The following is a 17,870-nucleotide window of genomic DNA, read 5'->3' on the forward strand; positions in this document are numbered from 1 at the left end:
TGATTTAATTACTTTTCCTTCAACAACTTTGGTTAAGTATGCAACCAGTTTATAAATTTTATGTGTTTCCTATGAAGTGACCATGTCCTCTGTGGTTAAGGCACTCTGCTTTACCTTCTGCTCCAAGGCCACCCAGAATACTTTATTTCATGGCAAGCCCAAAGCCTAACACTGGTATTGGATTGTACCAGTTAGTCATGTGCATGTTATGACAGATTTGTATTATTGTTTAGTTGTAAAGGTACAATGACCACCAATCCTTACATATTTTATACAATAGTGTACTCCAGGTTGTAGAGAAATTGTTATGGTTAGGGCCTGTACAGGATAACATTACATGTCACAAAGCTAGGAGTGTAACACAATACCTCCGGCAGAATAGCTTTGCAAAAATGTATTGCCTACTCAGATTGCTTACATTAATCCCACAGTTCCTACACCTCTACAATAAACCAGAGGGGTGAAACAAGACGAGACTGCAGAGAACCTTAACCTTAAACATGAGTCAATACTAGCCACCAGTTATTTAAACTCTAACTACATGTATAGGCAGAATCTAATCTAAAGAACATCAAAACTATTGTGTATATCATACATTTAAAAAAGGCACCCATATATGTATGTGTATATGAATAGGTGTGTGCGTGCACAAATAGGTAATGAATCCATAATAGCACAGCAATTTAGATGAGCGGATTGTTAGAAATGGCAATTATTTGCATTTTAAATAGTGCAGCAAGAGAAATCAGTTTCTGAATCTGTCACAGTGATGAGTCATTGTCCCAGGGGGTTGCGGGAAGCCATACAGATTGCTGTCCTGTACTGTAAGGACAGGCTTTACAATGAAAGTAGGTTGTGTAAGATGAATTATGACTTCCGATGCACTGTCAATTACGTTGTCTGACATGGTGTGCAGTATATCTTGTGCACTATGTTGTGTAATTTATGAATAAGTGACTTGGAGGAAAGACATACATTCATGAAACGCATTCCTCCCATATGCACTGTTTAACTCCTAAGGGTATACATCATGGTACAATGATGTTACACTACTACAGCCGAGGAAGTACGTGGGGGCATTGGGCAGATGCACTATAGCTGGGGGTGCTCTTTTGATCTGAAAGTGCTTCGTGTGGATGTGTGTGTACTGTTGAACAGATACAGTTGGCGAAGGGGAGAAAATCTAATACATTGAATATAAGCGAGTGCGTGAATTATAATGAACAGATCAGTTTAGGCGTTTGCGCAAAGAGGCAGCAGTCAACTATAAATACATTTTGCTCTCGCATTAACCCTCTTCTGCTATTTAATAATGTATTTGTGTAACATCAAACGGCAGTGTTTGCTTTAGAGTGTACGAGGAATGGAGATGCAGGACATCGTTTTGTGACGTGGGAGCCCCTGCGAATAATGTGGACGCTGCTGCTAGTTCGTCTCTCTCTCTCTCTCTCTCTCTCTCTCTCTCTCTCTCTCTCTCTCTCTCTCTCTCTCTCTCGCTTTTTTATGAATGAAGGAGGGAGCTCATGGCCGTTTATGTATCATTGTAACCAGCAGGGGGACAGTCAGTGTTGCTGGTCTGTGAGCGAGGGCTCTGCTTTTGAAGAAATAAGCAACAGAGGATTAAAGATTGCAGGGCAGCAACACAGGGATGCCTCTAAATCATTGTTTTAAGAGCACAGTGATGAAGATCAGCGCAGGAAGATGGATCTTTTAGCCATTTTACCCGCAGTCCGCCATCAGGAAGGATGATGCCTGTGTCTCTCTCTCTCTGCGAGGCTGGAACCGAGTCTGTCTGAAAACACAAGCCGTTTCCAATCACCGAAACAAGGAAAGAAAGAAAGAAACAAAGTACTCGTATACAGTTGCAGGGACTATTGGCGTCTATTTACATTTGAAAAGAAAACTTTATTTGTACCAATCCTTATACTGGACATTCATATTTTTATAATGGAGTATATATTTTAGTGTGTTGTAGGATCTTTCTCTACTTTGTTGTTTTTGCACATTTAAGCGACTACGTTGTTTTTGTATTAAGTGTGGAACTACTTTTTTATGACTTAAAATAAACCCTGAAGTGATTCCTTCAAAACCACGAAGATATTGTAACAACGAAACGGCAATGGCAGCTAACTTAACAGCAGAGGAGGAGCAGGTAATGTGTCGTTTTGGGGGGTAATGATACTATGTAATGTATTTAAATGATCTGAAACTGGTGACGTTCAACTTGAAACTGTAATTTGCCGTTTTCATTTGCCGAGGTGAATGTGGCTGTTAGACTGCATACATCTGCGCACATGTGTATACATACGTGAGCTGCTTGTCGCAGGACGCACTTTCAAAGTTTTCAAACGTTGTTGCAACATTATTTTTCTCCACGCCATCTCTTTATCACTGACTGGGCTTGTTGATCCACATTCCCCATTTCTAGGCATCCAAATCTTTGGGCACGAAGATGTGTATTTCTTGGTTGAAAAGACAATATTGTAGTTTATGGATTTCTTTGTAGGTATAATAATGGCTGTAAAAAAGTTGTTTAGATGCTGACGCACTGTTCTCCGGCCTACAGATTACGACAAACACGAGGAAAAGACATTTTGTGATTCGTTTCATTTTGTGACATAAATATTATTCACTTAAGGTTAAACGGACAGCAACCAAAAAAGCCCGTTTGATTCAAAACCTTCATTTCCAGTAGATTTCAATTAAAAGCGCATAAGATTTTTTCTTTTTCTTTTTTGCGGGGGTTGGTGAGTCAAAAGGATGCTTAACTGTTTCGTTGCCGAGCTGTACTCAGGCAGAAATGCAATCCTGTATCCTGGCTGTATGCTAATGGCCCCCTCGATCAAAGACAGCATTGTTCCTTTGATATATATATATATATATATATATATATAGTCCGTTTGCTCACGAAGACAAACATGACAATGATGTTGAGCTGTTACGCAAATATGGAGATCTTTGCATATGTTTACTTAAAGAAGTGCTTGATTGCTTTTGAACTCCATGTCAGTGTTGCATTCACTGAAACAGGATGTAACTTTTAGGCAGAAGAGGCCAATAAAAACTGGCGATTGTACACATACGTGTGTGTGTGTTCAATGAATAAACAATACATTGTATTCCGAATCCATTTAAAACTTGAAACTTAAAGAAATTCAATCTAGAAATGTTAAGCTTCATATCATGATCTTTATCCCTCCATTTCTATATCTTTAATATTTATAATAATAAATATAATAATAATATTTATTTATTTATTTAATATTTAATGCCATATAATCACACACATTGTACTCCAACAATGGGGTTATCATTAGTTTGAGAGAGGAAAAATCCATTCAATTTCGTTTGTTTTGGTTTTCATCAACACCTATCTTGGTGCTCCCACACATGTTGTATTTGATCTAAATGTGGATTTGAATTGCCTGCACAAATGACAAGATTCAATGCTAATCTTTATATGTGTACCTTTCTTCCACATTTGGCAGTGTGCTCAAGAAGCTTTTTCCAGAAAAACACTTTTTGTTGTTCTGTAATTAGCATCCATTCTAAAGAGCCAGAGAACTACAGCTGTCTTACAATCACTTGAAATTATTGCACCCAAAGCTCCATTGTTTTTTTTTCCTACCACTGGTAAATATAGCCTACTTAAAAGCCTCTTCTAAGTTTCTACAATAACACAAAAAGAAAGGAGTATAGCTATTTAGTAAGTTGCTAAATTTGCAGCTTCTATGCACCCAGTTGTGTGTCTATAATTGTAAAGAAGTAACAGCTGTCTGTTGTCTGTCCCTGATATCATTTCTTTCAGCTTGTTGATGACATTCTTTTCACGGTTAGGGCTCTAATCCACTTTTCCCATCCCATCGCCTCATCTGGCCAGCAGCTTTATCTGGGCACTTCATTTCCGCAAGTCTGACTGCAGTGGAAGTGTGTCCGCTGGTAATTAGATCCCAGACTCGCTGTGTCCGGAGTACAGGGCCCCCAGGGGGCCTCACCAGCACAGGGAACTGTGCGCTCAAGCAGCTGTTAAAAGCATCCTGACTGGATGTGTGTGTGTGTGTGTGTGTGTGTGTGTGTGTGTGTGTTTGCGGGGGGGTGGTACACAAAAAGCTCCCAGGAAGCAGCAAGTGAATGACGCATTTAACCTTTTATTCAAGCTCATTATTGACTTGTGCCAACATTGTAGACAGGAAGGCAGGGTCCTGAATTTAGCTCAGTCATTCACAACTTTTCACTTCTGCCAAATTATTTCTATACTGTGATATTGAAATGAAAAGTGGTGACTGGATTTGGCAGTAAAAGAGATCCCGTGATCACTGATTTATTTATATACTTATATATTTACCCCCAAGAACATTTATACTACAAGTTTAGTTTTTACATTTCATAATACAAACAACATGCATAATCTGTGCTGTACATTTTGAAAGCAAAAAATGTATAGTAGAATGACTGAACTCTAGATGTTAATATCTGTGTTAATCTGTTTGCTAGACTACATTTGATGTAATCTATTCTTTTCAGTCCTGTTTTACAGCTACAATGTAATGTCACTTTCACAGTCTTCTGTTCTAAAATAGTCAGTTCTGTGCAGTTCAGCTCATACATTATTGTAATAATTGAAACTTGCACCTTTGTTTATTGTCATCTGTAATTGTATAATTATCCTGTAATTTTGAAAAATCTATTTCCCAATGATAAACTGACCTATTTGTTTCATGGGGTCAAAAGGGTGTATCCGTTGATACCTAGAAATGTACAAGGTGTGTGGTAAATATCTCTTCACCCTCTGGTGTTAAACTGTAATGCTATGTACAGCAGTAATTTCCACTTGCCTTTTACAGACAGCATTTCACAAGAAACGCCTACAGCCTTGATATTTATATTAAAGTTATAATATGACAATATTCAGAAGAAAAATAAAAAATTCTAGTAAAGACATCCAACTTAAACCGTTAGTGGTTAATCTTTCCAAATGTCGAAAAAAAATCTGTAGGTGTATATCTGAAAGGTTTCTTGAACATAAAGGTTTTAGATGACTTTTTGCAGCGACCAGGTGTTTTTCTGAATACCGAAGAGTTTTTGGCAACCGATTTGGCTAGAGGGTTTCAATGGCAGCTCATGCAGAAAACAAAAGTATGAGAGCAAACACTCTGTAAGCATGCAGGAGTAAGAAACCTAAAACATTAGAACAGAGTCAAACTGAAGGGTTTGTTCCCTTGTGGAAATACAAGTACATTTGGAAGACAGTCAACACAATCTGTTTAAGAAATACCTATCTTACGATATATCTTGAACATTTTTGTTAGTTTCAGACAGCTTAGTTATGACAGCCTCCTCTTTTGTCTAGGATCAGAGAGCAGACCTGGAAATTACATTTGAAGCTGATTTAGGATAAATGAAAGGAAGCCCTCTTTACATAAAAGAGGTGTATGAGACATTTGACAAGGGACTAGACCATTTGGTGAATGCTAATTTGACCTGAATCTTTCTAGGATGTATCTGACACAATTGGATTTCATCACTAACAATCAACCTTAATGGCCACCTTACATTCACATAGTTCTGATATTTGAAAACCTTTTTGTCAGTTTAAGATTTCTTTTGTATTTTAGGCCTGACTTGTAGTGTTTGTGCATGAAGGGGACAGCCAGTATGTTATGCTTTTTTCTGTTTGATCAGTCAGGTTGACTCCTAAGTAATGTAGACTTTAATACCAGTATCCAGTCAAATATGGGTACATTGCTATTACAAATGTAGTTAATCATGACATTTAATTTATACAAAAAGTGTTTTTCACTGGTATATTACATTGTCACAAGGCAGGGAGATCCATTTTGAGTATCTAAATGCTAACCTGTACAGGTAGAGTTTTAGGTGTACTAAGCATGCTGGGGGCATTTCTGTGGAGATGCTAACATTGTACAAAGAGCTCTTGCAGATTGCAAAATCACTAGGGAAGAATCCAGAAAGTTGTCTGAAATCCCCAAAGGAAAACTAGGTCAATTCTGAAGGATCCCATGGCTCTCGTTCAGAAAGTAATGGTTGTTGCAGCCAAAGATAACATCCTGCTTTTTTATGACAAGAGGGAACACTGTCAGGTGAGGGTGGATTTTTGGAATTTCATTCCTGTGATTGCAGCTCCCCATTATGAGTTCTGTATCCTATCCTTTTAAGGAAAAAGGGAACAGGCTCCAGGCAAGCTGTATGGGAAGGCTGTGACCTCTTGTTCCTAGAAATTGCAGACTTGTTTGGTTTGCAGCGTGAAAGAAGAAAGCCTTATAAAAAAAGTTTGCCTCAGTAGATGTGAATGACCTTTTTTGGTGGGGAGGTCAAACTGGTAAGCACAACCTGTATATCCTATATATAAATATTAAACTCCATTCTGTAACATGGAAAACACTTTACCTTTATCTGTATGTGTTGGACCAATAAGGATTTTTGTTTACACTGGAAATGTCTTATATATAGTCATATATATGGAATTGGACAGAATAACATTCATATTCTTCACAAATTCTTTGAGAAATGAATCAGTTTATTAATCATTGAAAATGCTTTCTCGTGAAAAAGAAACCAGGTTTTTTTTTTTTTTTTTTTGAGGGGGGGTCCATACCCTATATCTTGCTACCCACATGTATCTTTACAACATGATATAATTTTGGCTGTTGGTAAGCTAAGACTGAGAGAAAGAAAGGTTTGAAGACACCCTAGGTTGAGTCCTGGATTTAGGAGAAGGATGTAGTGGGTGTCAGAGAGGTGAAAGACTCTGCATTTTAGCTGTTTACTGAAATTTGTGTCTGAAGTGGGGATTTAAGCCTTATCCATTATTTTAATGATCAGTCAGCTGTTTTATTTAACAATACAATTATTACTTTTTTTTCTTCCTTTGTGGAAGTGAAATAGTCACTGAAATATACTGTTTCTTTGTAGGTCAGCTCTGTGGTTGTGACAGTTTGGATTAAGACTGAAATACACAAACGTTTGTTGCTACAATTGTATGCTTACAGCAGAAATAACAGAAAATGCTGGGGAGTTTGTTTTTGTAAGACCAAATGAAGCAATTTTACTTCCCCCTTGTTCCTTTCTAGAAAAGGAACCCTTGGGCGTAGGGATGTTTCTGTTCCTCTCTAATGCTGGTCACCCAAACAAGCTTCTTTACAATTGTAGGTAACCTGAGTGCAATTGTAGTTTTTCCTCAGAAATTAGCTTTTTCTGGAAGTGATGGGGGAACAAATGTATTGCCAGTGAGTCATCAAAAACCCTTCAATTGGAACAAATGTTTAATTCCCAATAATATGGAAGAATTAATTATCCATTTATTATTCACAAATATATATAATTTAAACCCACTATTCCATTCTAGGGACAAAATGATTTTTTTACCTTTCGATGGAAATCATAAAACAATCTACTTCTTTACAATCAGTGTGTTAGGGGAGTAATTCTTCGAGAATATTTTACATATTTTAAAATCTTAAACTGTTTCACAACGATGGCCCAACTTAAGTTGTATACCAGCAGAATTTAAGCAGCTTTAGTGTTGGAAACGAGGTAGGGACTTGTCAAAATGCATGTTGACGTCGGGGAATGGTAACCATGCAAAACAGTTTCACAGTCAAACTGTTAATCATTGTGGACATCTTGTTTCCATTAGCATTTTGATAACTTGTTGCTTTGCTTATGTTTTAAGGGCAGAACAATGAATTCGAAAACATGAGGAGCCTGGGTGTGTGTCTATCTAAGAACACATCTCTCTGTGTTCTTCTATGAATTCGCCCCGACCTCCCCACCCTCCCAGATGTGTGTACACTCCCTCGTGACTACTCTCAATATGCATGCAGATTTGTTTACATATTCAGCAAGAGTATGTTTGTCTATTTATGGTTGGTGATAACATAGAGTACTTGGTTTGTGTATACAGCTTCAAGCGTCTGTGCGTTTCCGGCCTGGACCTTGTGCTGTTGATTTGCCTGGTTCAGTGGTCTGTGGGGAAGAGCAGTGTTTTGTGTGCAAATTAAAGCCTTGAGAGCCCCCCATGTGGCAGGAATCAAAGACCCTGCATTTTTTCCTCCATAGGATGTCTGCCTTTATAGTCTAACATGTGGGTAGCATGGTTGGGGGCTTCTATCCGGCTGCTAGTAAGCATTTTGTGTGTGTGTGTGTGTGTGTGTGTGTATTATAATTGGATTACTATACTTGCACAATCAAAATTCTCATAATTTGTAGAGTAGACCTGTAATCACACAATATGCAGTTGTTTTCTTTACTCAAAAAATAAAAAAATAAAAAAATAATAATAATCTTGCACAAACAATTGTGTATGTATACAAGTTTATTCTTTAACCTATGCACTCTTGGACATTAATAGGCCTACATCATGCATCAAGGTAGAATATAACTGTATAGCTACACCTTACTGTCATTTAAGGCTTCTTTAAATATATAACAAAACTGATACCTAATGTTTTGTGGAAAATGTTTTTCATGGCATTGGCTACACATAGACAAACAGTAGCCAGAGGCTATGCAGTTTTTTTTATTCCATAATACAAACTTTGCTTCACAATTGACTGTTAATAATATCTGGATTGAACTTTGTTTCATGGATTGAATGGTCAGGAAGTGTTAGGAATTACATGAGTCTGTTGAACTTCAACAGCTTAACTTCATAAATCTAAAACTGCTTGCCAAATCAATGCTAAACCAGCAGAATATACACTCAGTCAGACACTGCTGAATCACTATTATCTGCTAATGTGGAAATGTGCAGTTTGATTGTATTTTCCGTTTGGTTTATTATAAATCAGACTTAAATGTATCATTTGCTTGCTAATTGTGTTGGCCAGACATTGGTTTAGAGCTTGCTTGTTTATTGGTCATGAAAAACCTGTTTTATGCAAGGTTATGACTTCACCTGCAATGCACTATGGAAATAAGATGGAAATAAATTATAGAGGTTTTATTTAGTCTTTTTCTTCCCCCAAACCCTCAGGCTACCAAGCAGTTTTTGGAGGAGATAAACAAATGGACAACCCAGCACGGAGTGTCTCCCCTGTCCTGGAATGTGGCTGTCAAGTTCCTCATGGCTCGAAAGTTTGACGTCCTTCGAGCCGTCGAACTGTTCCACAGCTACAGGGTGGGTACTGTGTTGTAGTGGGAGAGGGAGATGCTTGTGTGGTATCAGTGCTGCTGTATGTAGGCTGGCTTCTAAATCCGCTCACCCCAGAAAGCTCCTACGCAAGTCAGCTTGGTAACATTTGACTGTGAAACCACACAGATCTCCCCAGTTTTATGTCTTAAGCTGACTCTCTCCCTTTACGGTAACCAAGCAGGAAAATTCTTTAAGCACAGAGCTTGCCTTTATACTGAATGTTGACTGTCTGTATCTGCGGTTTAGAAGCAGGTTAAGAAACCTCTCTAGCCTCAAATGAGCATGCTGTTATATGGTCAGGTGGTGTCCCTCTTGTGTTTCATATATTGTAAGGTTCTGCCTGCACAGCATGATTATATATATATATATATAATGTGTGGTTTTGCTGTACCAGAAAATATTTTCATTACTGTCTTAAAATGGCACTCTGGTAAATGATACTGGCTGTGAAGGGCTAATTCACATCCTGCCTGTGTGTGGCCACAGAAGGCGTGCTCATACTCGGTGATGACTGGAAATGTGGGCAGCTGTGCCAACACGTTTGACATTGTATACATACTCGTATACACCTGGAGTTTCAGGCCAGGTCACCATGTTATCGCTCTCTGTCCTTTCAGTAGTTAATACACCATTATAGACTTGAAGTGAACTGAACAGGGTCTGAGCAGCAAACATGTTCCATTTCTAGTCAAAATATTTTTGCAAAAATGTTATTAGTACATCTCATCAGTACCCAGAGCGAGTGTTGGTTTTCCTCTGTGTGAGGACATCTGTTTGCATAAATAGTCTGCTGTCAAATAGACATGCACACACCCACACAGGACTGAAGAGGCTGAATCCTGCTGCTTAAAGAGCAAGTGGCAGGGTCCTGTATACTTGAGCGTTTTACTTCCCTACACAACTCGAGTGCTTTGTCTTTGTCCCTTCCCAATGTCATCAAGCTGCTATTTCTGTTTCGAGGGAAAGAAAAAAGTTTTAATGAATTTCTCCGTAAGTAAGTGGTAGAGAAGATGGATATTATTCCTCTAAGAAAAACATCCTGCTGAGGGAGAACTTACTTTGGTTCTAGAACATTTAAAAAAATATTAGAAAATCCTTTGTGAGTTTACATGACTTCTCATCTTTCCTCTTTCTATTCACTCTCAAGGGCAAGGTCTATTAATGTTGTTTTTTAAGTCTGGCATTGTTGATATGTTTCTATGTGTCCATCTCTCCTTTTTCTCTCTCTCTCTCTCTCTCTCTCTCTTTAGGAGACACGTGTAAAGGAGGGGATAGTGAAGCTCAAACCCCTGGAAGAGCCGCTGAAGTCGGAATTGCTGAGTGGGAAATTCACAGTCTTGGTGAGTGTGGGGGCCTGGTGCAGAGACTCGACAGAAACAGGGTTTGTGAGAGATGTTGAGCTCATACCACTCAGGGTTAAACTGATGTATTAGTGCATGAAACATTTCTTTGACACATGTCTTATAGCTGGAGTGGACAGATGCTTTATATGTAACATATAGGCTGCAGGGTAGTACTGTTCTGTAGCTTTAACTATATATCTGACTGGTTATAAAATGTGACTGAACCCAAGATGATCATGATATCAGTACTACTTCTACTACCGTTAATGTTATGTATTAATAATACATTAATAAAATATTTGGATTAAATGCTGCAGATTAAATGAATGTCAGACAAAAAAAAAAGGTTAAAATAATATGCAAGGCAAGAAATGCTTTATGCTTACATGACTGATACCAGTTCTGCAAAAATGCCTGCTTTGCAGTTATTGTCTTGGAAATTAACAGCCCTTAAGCAGAAGACGCCCTTGGCAGCATCTACCACTGAAATCTGAAAATACCAGAGGGTGTTACTGTGTTTCCAGCTTTAAAACCTTGCAAGGGGAAATATGATGTGTGTCTGTCAGCAGGGCCTTGATTGCGAGCGGATCTGACTGAGGTCTTATCCTGCACACCGCAGCAGTATTGATTTAATGCCCATTGACAGATACATTGATCGCTACAAAAAGAGAGGTCCATAGCTTGTTCAAAGTATTTTTAGCAATATAATCAGTAAAGCATAACACTGAGAATGTCATGTTGGTTTGTAAGGGACAGGGGTGATTGGCTTTTTGAATTCACTAAGAAAGTATTATGTTTATGCTAGGAGTTTGTTTATGATGACAGTGTTGCTTTTTATATTAAGGTTAATCATCCTATTATTAGAGATTGTATGCTTTAAAGGTTTAGATGTGCAAATATAATCAGGATAGTGTAGTGAACCACCGTTGATTTTTGAACTTACTGACAGCTTGGGTAAAGAAATACTTCTTCATTACCACTGAGCAGCACTCCTTTAGACACTGGTGAGGTCCCACTGCCCTCTTGTGGAAAAAACTAGAATAACACACTTAAATGCAAAAGTATTGCAGCAGTCACACTTTGTTTGCAGACCACCTGATGTAAAGTATAATTGACTTAATCACACTAAGATCATAAAAATAATGATCAATAACCATGCATCTACCTTTGCATGTGTAATGTGATAAGCAACATTAAGTATATTTTAAAAATATATATTTTAAATTATTTAAAAATGCAAATTGACCGTAAATACAAGGAGGTTAATCCATTAACCAAATAACTAAGTAATTTACCAGATCTTTATTCTGAATTGTGAAACATTGCAGTGCTAAACCTGCACTATATGTCAATGTATCATATAGGATACAAACTCCAACCTTAGCCCACATTAGAATGTGAAGCTACCCTCAATCTGTAACTAACTGCTTGCAAATTAATGGAATGGAAATGCATTACTAATATTGACGAACGTCTAAGTGTACCTGGGAACTTGATCCCTAGCCCAAACCTAACACTAATTTAACCTAACCCTGGACTTAATTCTTGTGCAAAATGTAGCTAAATTAAATCAAATGGTTATGTCACTACAACCCAAAGTAACCTTTTCCATCATGTTCCATGGTCTCAGAGTGTGCGTGACCCTTCGGGTGCTTCCATCGCCCTCTTCACTGCCAAGCTGCACCACCCCAACAAGACTGGGCACCATGTAGTGCTGCAGGCGTTGTTCTACCTGCTGGACCGTGCTGTGGAGAGGTGAGACCTGGGGGCATTGTAGAGCAGCTCCCTGGCCTTTAGGGGCACAACTGATGGAACACTGAGCCAGTCATGAAAGCCTCTTCCAATCTGTGGACTATATTGAATAGTCTGAACTGGAAATGGGAAAAAAGTGAACTCCGATACATTCACAAAGAAACATTTCAGCATGTAGACAGACCATTTCAATATACAATGAACATTGTAAATTACTATATAAATATAACAAGTTTTTTTAGTTTTGACTGTAACAGTATTTCTTTTGGTTAAAGAGTGGTTAATTATGTTTTATTAGAAGGATGGTTGCATGTTAACTGTTCAGTCTGGGTGTAGTGTCCTTTTTCCCATCCTCTGCTCTCCTTTAGCTTTGAGACCCAGAGGAATGGCCTGGTGTTTATCTATGACATGGCTGGCTCTAACTACACCAACTTCGAGCTGGACCTCAGCAAAAAGATCCTCAACCTGCTAAAGGTGAGGGAACAAATCCAGCTATGTGATGAATCACAGCTCAACCAGTTTCATTACAGTCACTAATAGGCAAAAGTAACTTCGGTTAGACATATGACTGCGTTTTTATGTATTTTTTTAAGAAATACATAAAAACGCAGTCATATGTCTAACCGAAGACCTTTTAAGGGTCAAAAAGTGAAAGTGAACTTTTAAAGTTTTACCCATGGCTAATTGATAGCTTAATCACTAGGCCACACAGAGCCTCTAATTGTTGTGCCACAGTGATTGTGTTAAAGTCCTCTCTCTCCCTGGTGGTCTACAGGGTGCTTTTCCAGCACGGCTGAAGAAGGTGTTCATTGTGGGAGCTCCAGTGTGGTTTCGCGTGCCCTACAACCTGCTAAGCCTGCTGCTGAAAGAGAAACTCAGAGAGAGGGTGAGTGGGTCAGAGCTGGACTGTTTAAAAACCCATATGTAGGTTTCTGAGTAGTGTTTACCACCTGATTTTGGTGTTTAGATTTTCCGCAGTGTTCCAGTTTTATGTATAGTACTTCTGTGAACTAATTGTGCCATGTATTCATAAAATAAAAGCACTTCAGAACTTGCACGCACTGGACTGATAGATTTGTTCAGATTTGGATAGCTGGGCAGCGTAGCTCTGACTGCAGGTTCTCCGGGCATGCCCTATACAGGTGCAGATGGTGAAGATGGCAGATCTGCGGCAACACCTCCCCCGGGACTGTCTCCCAGAGCATCTGGGGGGGCTGCTGGCCCTGGACCCCCGTGGCTGGAACCGGCAGCTGCTTACTGTGCAGAACGGCTGTGTCGACCCCGTGGATGAACTGGTGGCTGTACCTTTGGGACCAGGCCGGGAAGAGGCCTCCATCCACACTCCGGGGCTGGAGGCCATGACCCTGCAGGAGCTGGTGGAGCATCTGGCCCTGGTACAACGAGCCGGCATCTACGAGGAATATGATGAGATCCGCAGAGAAGCCCCGCCAGGCACCTTCAACTGCGCCCTGTGAGTGGACCGCACTGCCTGGGCCAGCACAAGCACCTCCTTTAGACCCCACTGGCTTCCGACATTCAAAACCAGGGCTAATTGACCACTAATATTGAGATCCCACCCTGGAGTACATTGTGAACTGAATATCTTGTTTTTTTATCTGGATTCATCCAATATTGGCAAGGACTCTTTGATATTCTACAGCTTTTTTTAGATCCTTTGGAAAACTGAGGAGCTAGATGATGAGCCATTATTGTATTTTACCTACAAATTGCAACCATGCATGATGCTTGCCAGACAACGATTTGGTCATAGATATGGGTACTTCTGTAACGTTTTGTAATGAATTTAGTAAAATATAAAATGTGTTAAGAATATGTTCATAATGAGCTATTCTGAACTCTAGGGAAATGTCATTCCCTTTTGTTTCATATTTTCAATTTTTGAAAATGGTTTCCTCTACAGAGCTGCGTGTAACCAGGACAAGAATCGATATGGTGATGTCCTTTGTCTGGACCAGACCCGCGTTCGTCTGAAGACTCGAAGAAATGAGGTGGGCCCATCCAGACGGCTCTGAGCCCGAGACACACACCACTTCTTTTTTTTTTTTTTTTTTAATTATTATTCTTATCTAATTTGTTTTGTACCCTGAAACTAAATATGAATGGATCAGGTCATTACTTATTTTCTCAATCAGTTAGCTATCTGCAACTCGGAGGTGGAAGGTTTTGTAGTTTGTAGTGGTAAATGTTTCACCTTGCTCAATGATTGCTCTGTGAATATTGAGAGGATATGGAATGCTTTTCTGTTAAAAATATAATATTCTATGAACAATATTTGGGTGTTCTTTCTATTCTGGGTGGCATTGCTTAATGTAAACTAATTGTTAGTTTTGATCCAGTTTTGCTCAACCTGATTTGGAGGAAGAGGCTTTGTGACTCACTCTAATTCAGCCAAAGTCCACAAATAAACATCCTATAAAGAAAAATCATTTTCTTTCACCCTTTGATCATCTTTTGCTTAGCTGAATGCCTTTTTTTCCCTTCCCTTTTCCTCTTGAAGTTCAATAATCCACTGCAATAAGACCAGCTATTGTTAAGCACTGCAAAGCCAGTTTGGAAAAACTTGAAAAACATCAAAACGTATATTAGCTGTAAAATAAGATTATAGAAACTCTGATTTTGCACTTTCTTGACATGTGACAGTAAGCATTTGTTCCCACAGAAATCAGACTATATAAATGCCAGCTATATGGATGGTTACAAACAGAAGAATGCCTACATTGGCACTCAAGGTATGAGTCCTATTTTTGGTCTCTCCTTTATTTTAGTATTCCTGCTTTCACCTTCTTCAGAGGTAGCTCAGTGCTTGGAATGTGAACTAGTTCTTTCACATAAACAACATTGAAAATGCGTACAAACTGAGAATAACTGTTTTATTGTGAAGACTTAAATCTAAAAAAAATGTAGTTACTAAAATAAACTGTTTTATAATTCTACAGTAAGAAGAATATATATATTTTTAATTGCCACATTAGATGTAAGTGGATCACACAAGGTAAACCACAATTTGCCCCAGGTCCAGCTCCCAGCTCGGTGGCTGTGTTTACAATAACTCCTCCCTCCAATCTTCCACCTGTCTCTCTGCAGGGCCCATGCAGAACACCTACAAAGATATCTGGAGGATGATGTGGGAGCAGAATGTCTTAGTCATTGTCATGACCACTAGGTACTCATTTTCCTCATGTGTTTCCACTAGAAAGCTGTGACCATTGTCATGTATTCAGTGAATGTTTAGAATTCCACCACAAGTGGAAGGCATTTTTTAATTTTCTACTGTCCGTAACTAGTTGGTATTTTGTCAGTACATTGTCAAGTTGTATGCAGTTTGCTAATCTTATACTTGTACAGCACTTTGTATTGTTTAAGGATTTTTTTTTTTATCATTGTAAATAATGAGTGCTGAACTTTAAGCCTCTATTCTGCAAAATACTGCCAGTGAATGTATAGTAATCTGAAATGATCATGCATAACATTGGAAAGCTGGTACTAAATCTCCATAAGCTTGTTTTTGGAGAAATTGTGTAATATGAACTTTAGGGATCAGTATAGGTTGGAGTTATCAATTTAATAGGCAACTTCTGTATGATTCAAGAGACTTAATATGATGTTTCCAGATTAAGTAAATCTGGTATAAAACAGGTTACCTTCTAGAATATCTTGCCTGCATAAAGAGGTGGATATTTGGTGGAGACTTGTAGTGAGCACCCCAAAGCTAAAGTGGTGAAAAGGGTGCAGGTTTGTATTGATGAATTGTGACTTCTCTCTGGGCAGAACGGATGAAGGGGGCAGAAAGAAATGTGGTCAGTACTGGCCTTTGGAGAGAGGTGAGCAGGAGATGTACGGCCACATCGCCGTGGTCAACCTGAAAGTGGACAACCACTCCCATTACAACCAGACCACCCTGGAAATGCACAATACTGAGGTGAGGGGGGAGGGGTGGAGGGATGAGAAACGGTGATGATTTCAAAAAGAGAAGGACAATAGAGAGTATCTTATGTCATTAAATGTGTATCTTGTGTCATCTTGTTTCCCCAATCTACATGGAACCCAAAATGCAGAGAACCTTGGCAGTAAGCTCAGCAGGCAGGCATTGATCTTCCATTATGGGACATCTTTAGGCAAAGGTTTAGGGGGGGATGTGGGTGATGTGTTGATAGAACGTCAAATTCCCAGTGCAGTGATCAAACGGATCACGGATGTGGAACCCACACACCTAACATTTCTCAACAGCTCAACAAACAAAATATGCTCTCTCATTCAGGCTGCAGGTGGCCAGCCTTATCTGGGCTGAAAGGTTGAGCCACTTTAAATAACTCAACCTTGAAGGGTTTCTGCTGTCTGGTGCAGGTATGGGTAATGAAACCTGCTGATTGGCTTTGTTTGGCTTCTCCTCCCAGACCAATGAACAGCGGCAAGTGACTCATTTCCAGTATCTGAGCTGGCCAGACTATGGAGTACCGAGCTCTGCCATTACGCTGATTGACTTTCTGGGAGTGGTCAAGCGACAGCAGCGCCAAGCTGTCAAGGCCTTTGGTCCTCGTTGGAAGGGCCACCAAGGAGGACCACCAATGGTCGTCCACTGTAGTGCTGGTATCGGCAGAACAGGTACTGCTTACTCACTCTTCTCCTGTCAAATGAACAGAACCCAAAACAGGGAGACATCTCTTTGCTATTTCTCCATCTGAAACCTGTTTTGAAGTTTTTTAAGCTGTGATTTGGATTTCAAGTACACCATGATTACAAATAATAAAAATCATTATAAATGTATTTTTAAAATCTCTATAATTTTCCTCATAAAACACAACCGTATTAATGGTAACATTTCTCTCTCCAGGTACTCTCTGTGCCCTGGACATCTGTCTGTCTCAGCTGCAGGATGTTGGCACTCTGAACATCTACCAGACTGTGCGCAGAATGAGAACACAGCGGGCCTTCAGCATTCAAACTCCTGACCAGTACTACTTCTGCTACACTGCTATCCTGGAGCATGCTCAGAGGCTGGGGATCCTCACAGCCAATCAGTAAGGCCTCCCCAGCCACTGTTCCTCAATCCTCAGACCAATAACAGGCCACAGAAGCTGCCTGGACTGACCAAATTGCTCCTTTTTCTGGCACAGCCACCAATTGCAAACAGTCAATGCAAACCAATCTGAATAAACAATATGTGTAAGACACCACCAGACATTAACACAAGTCTAGGCTGGCAATGTCCTTGGCTTAAAGAATCGAACCTTGTCTTGCCATGGATTTCTTTTCCATAGCAGGGAATGGAGTCTTCAAACAATTCAACATACATACTTTGTTCAAGCTAGTCTCTGTTCATTTTCATACCACTGTGAATAATGTATGTGGTGAAGCTAATGGAAAAATATAGTATTACCATGTTATAGAGTGTTGTGAACTGGTGGAAGTTACAACTGAATACATTTAAGCCAGGGCTTCTAATTAAGCAGCAACCAAAGGAGCCTTTATCTTCCATAAAAAGTCACTAATTGTGGTCCTTCATTAAAGATGCTTCTGCTTTTTCTAATTGTAATTGCAGTTTCACAGACTTAGACTGTGTGTGTGTACCTCAAGCTTGATGCAAAAGTGTCGATGTAGGT

The 17,870-nt window shown here is 39.3% G+C and overlaps 1 protein-coding gene across 1 annotated transcript in view; it reads left to right on the forward strand.

The window, feature by feature from the left end:
- The first annotated feature begins 1,505 nt into the window (after positions 1 to 1,505).
- Positions 1,506 to 17,870, forward strand: part of ptpn9a (protein tyrosine phosphatase non-receptor type 9a) — a 20,938-nt gene continuing 4,573 nt past the window's right edge. The window contains exons 1-13 of the mRNA XM_066701700.1: positions 1,506 to 2,152; positions 8,996 to 9,139; positions 10,405 to 10,494; positions 12,128 to 12,252; positions 12,618 to 12,723; positions 13,025 to 13,135; positions 13,392 to 13,720; positions 14,171 to 14,258; positions 14,930 to 14,999; positions 15,355 to 15,433; positions 16,039 to 16,189; positions 16,665 to 16,872; positions 17,102 to 17,870. The exon at positions 17,102 to 17,870 is cut by the window's right edge and continues 4,573 nt beyond it. Of these exons, the coding sequence (XP_066557797.1) occupies positions 2,120 to 2,152; positions 8,996 to 9,139; positions 10,405 to 10,494; positions 12,128 to 12,252; positions 12,618 to 12,723; positions 13,025 to 13,135; positions 13,392 to 13,720; positions 14,171 to 14,258; positions 14,930 to 14,999; positions 15,355 to 15,433; positions 16,039 to 16,189; positions 16,665 to 16,872; positions 17,102 to 17,292 (1,725 nt within the window). The 5' untranslated portion in view covers positions 1,506 to 2,119 and the 3' untranslated portion in view covers positions 17,293 to 17,870. The remainder of the gene's footprint in view (positions 2,153 to 8,995; positions 9,140 to 10,404; positions 10,495 to 12,127; positions 12,253 to 12,617; positions 12,724 to 13,024; positions 13,136 to 13,391; positions 13,721 to 14,170; positions 14,259 to 14,929; positions 15,000 to 15,354; positions 15,434 to 16,038; positions 16,190 to 16,664; positions 16,873 to 17,101) is intronic.

This window comes from Amia ocellicauda, chromosome 4, assembly GCF_036373705.1.
Source record: "Amia ocellicauda isolate fAmiCal2 chromosome 4, fAmiCal2.hap1, whole genome shotgun sequence".
Taxonomy (NCBI): Eukaryota; Metazoa; Chordata; class Actinopteri; order Amiiformes; family Amiidae; genus Amia; species Amia ocellicauda.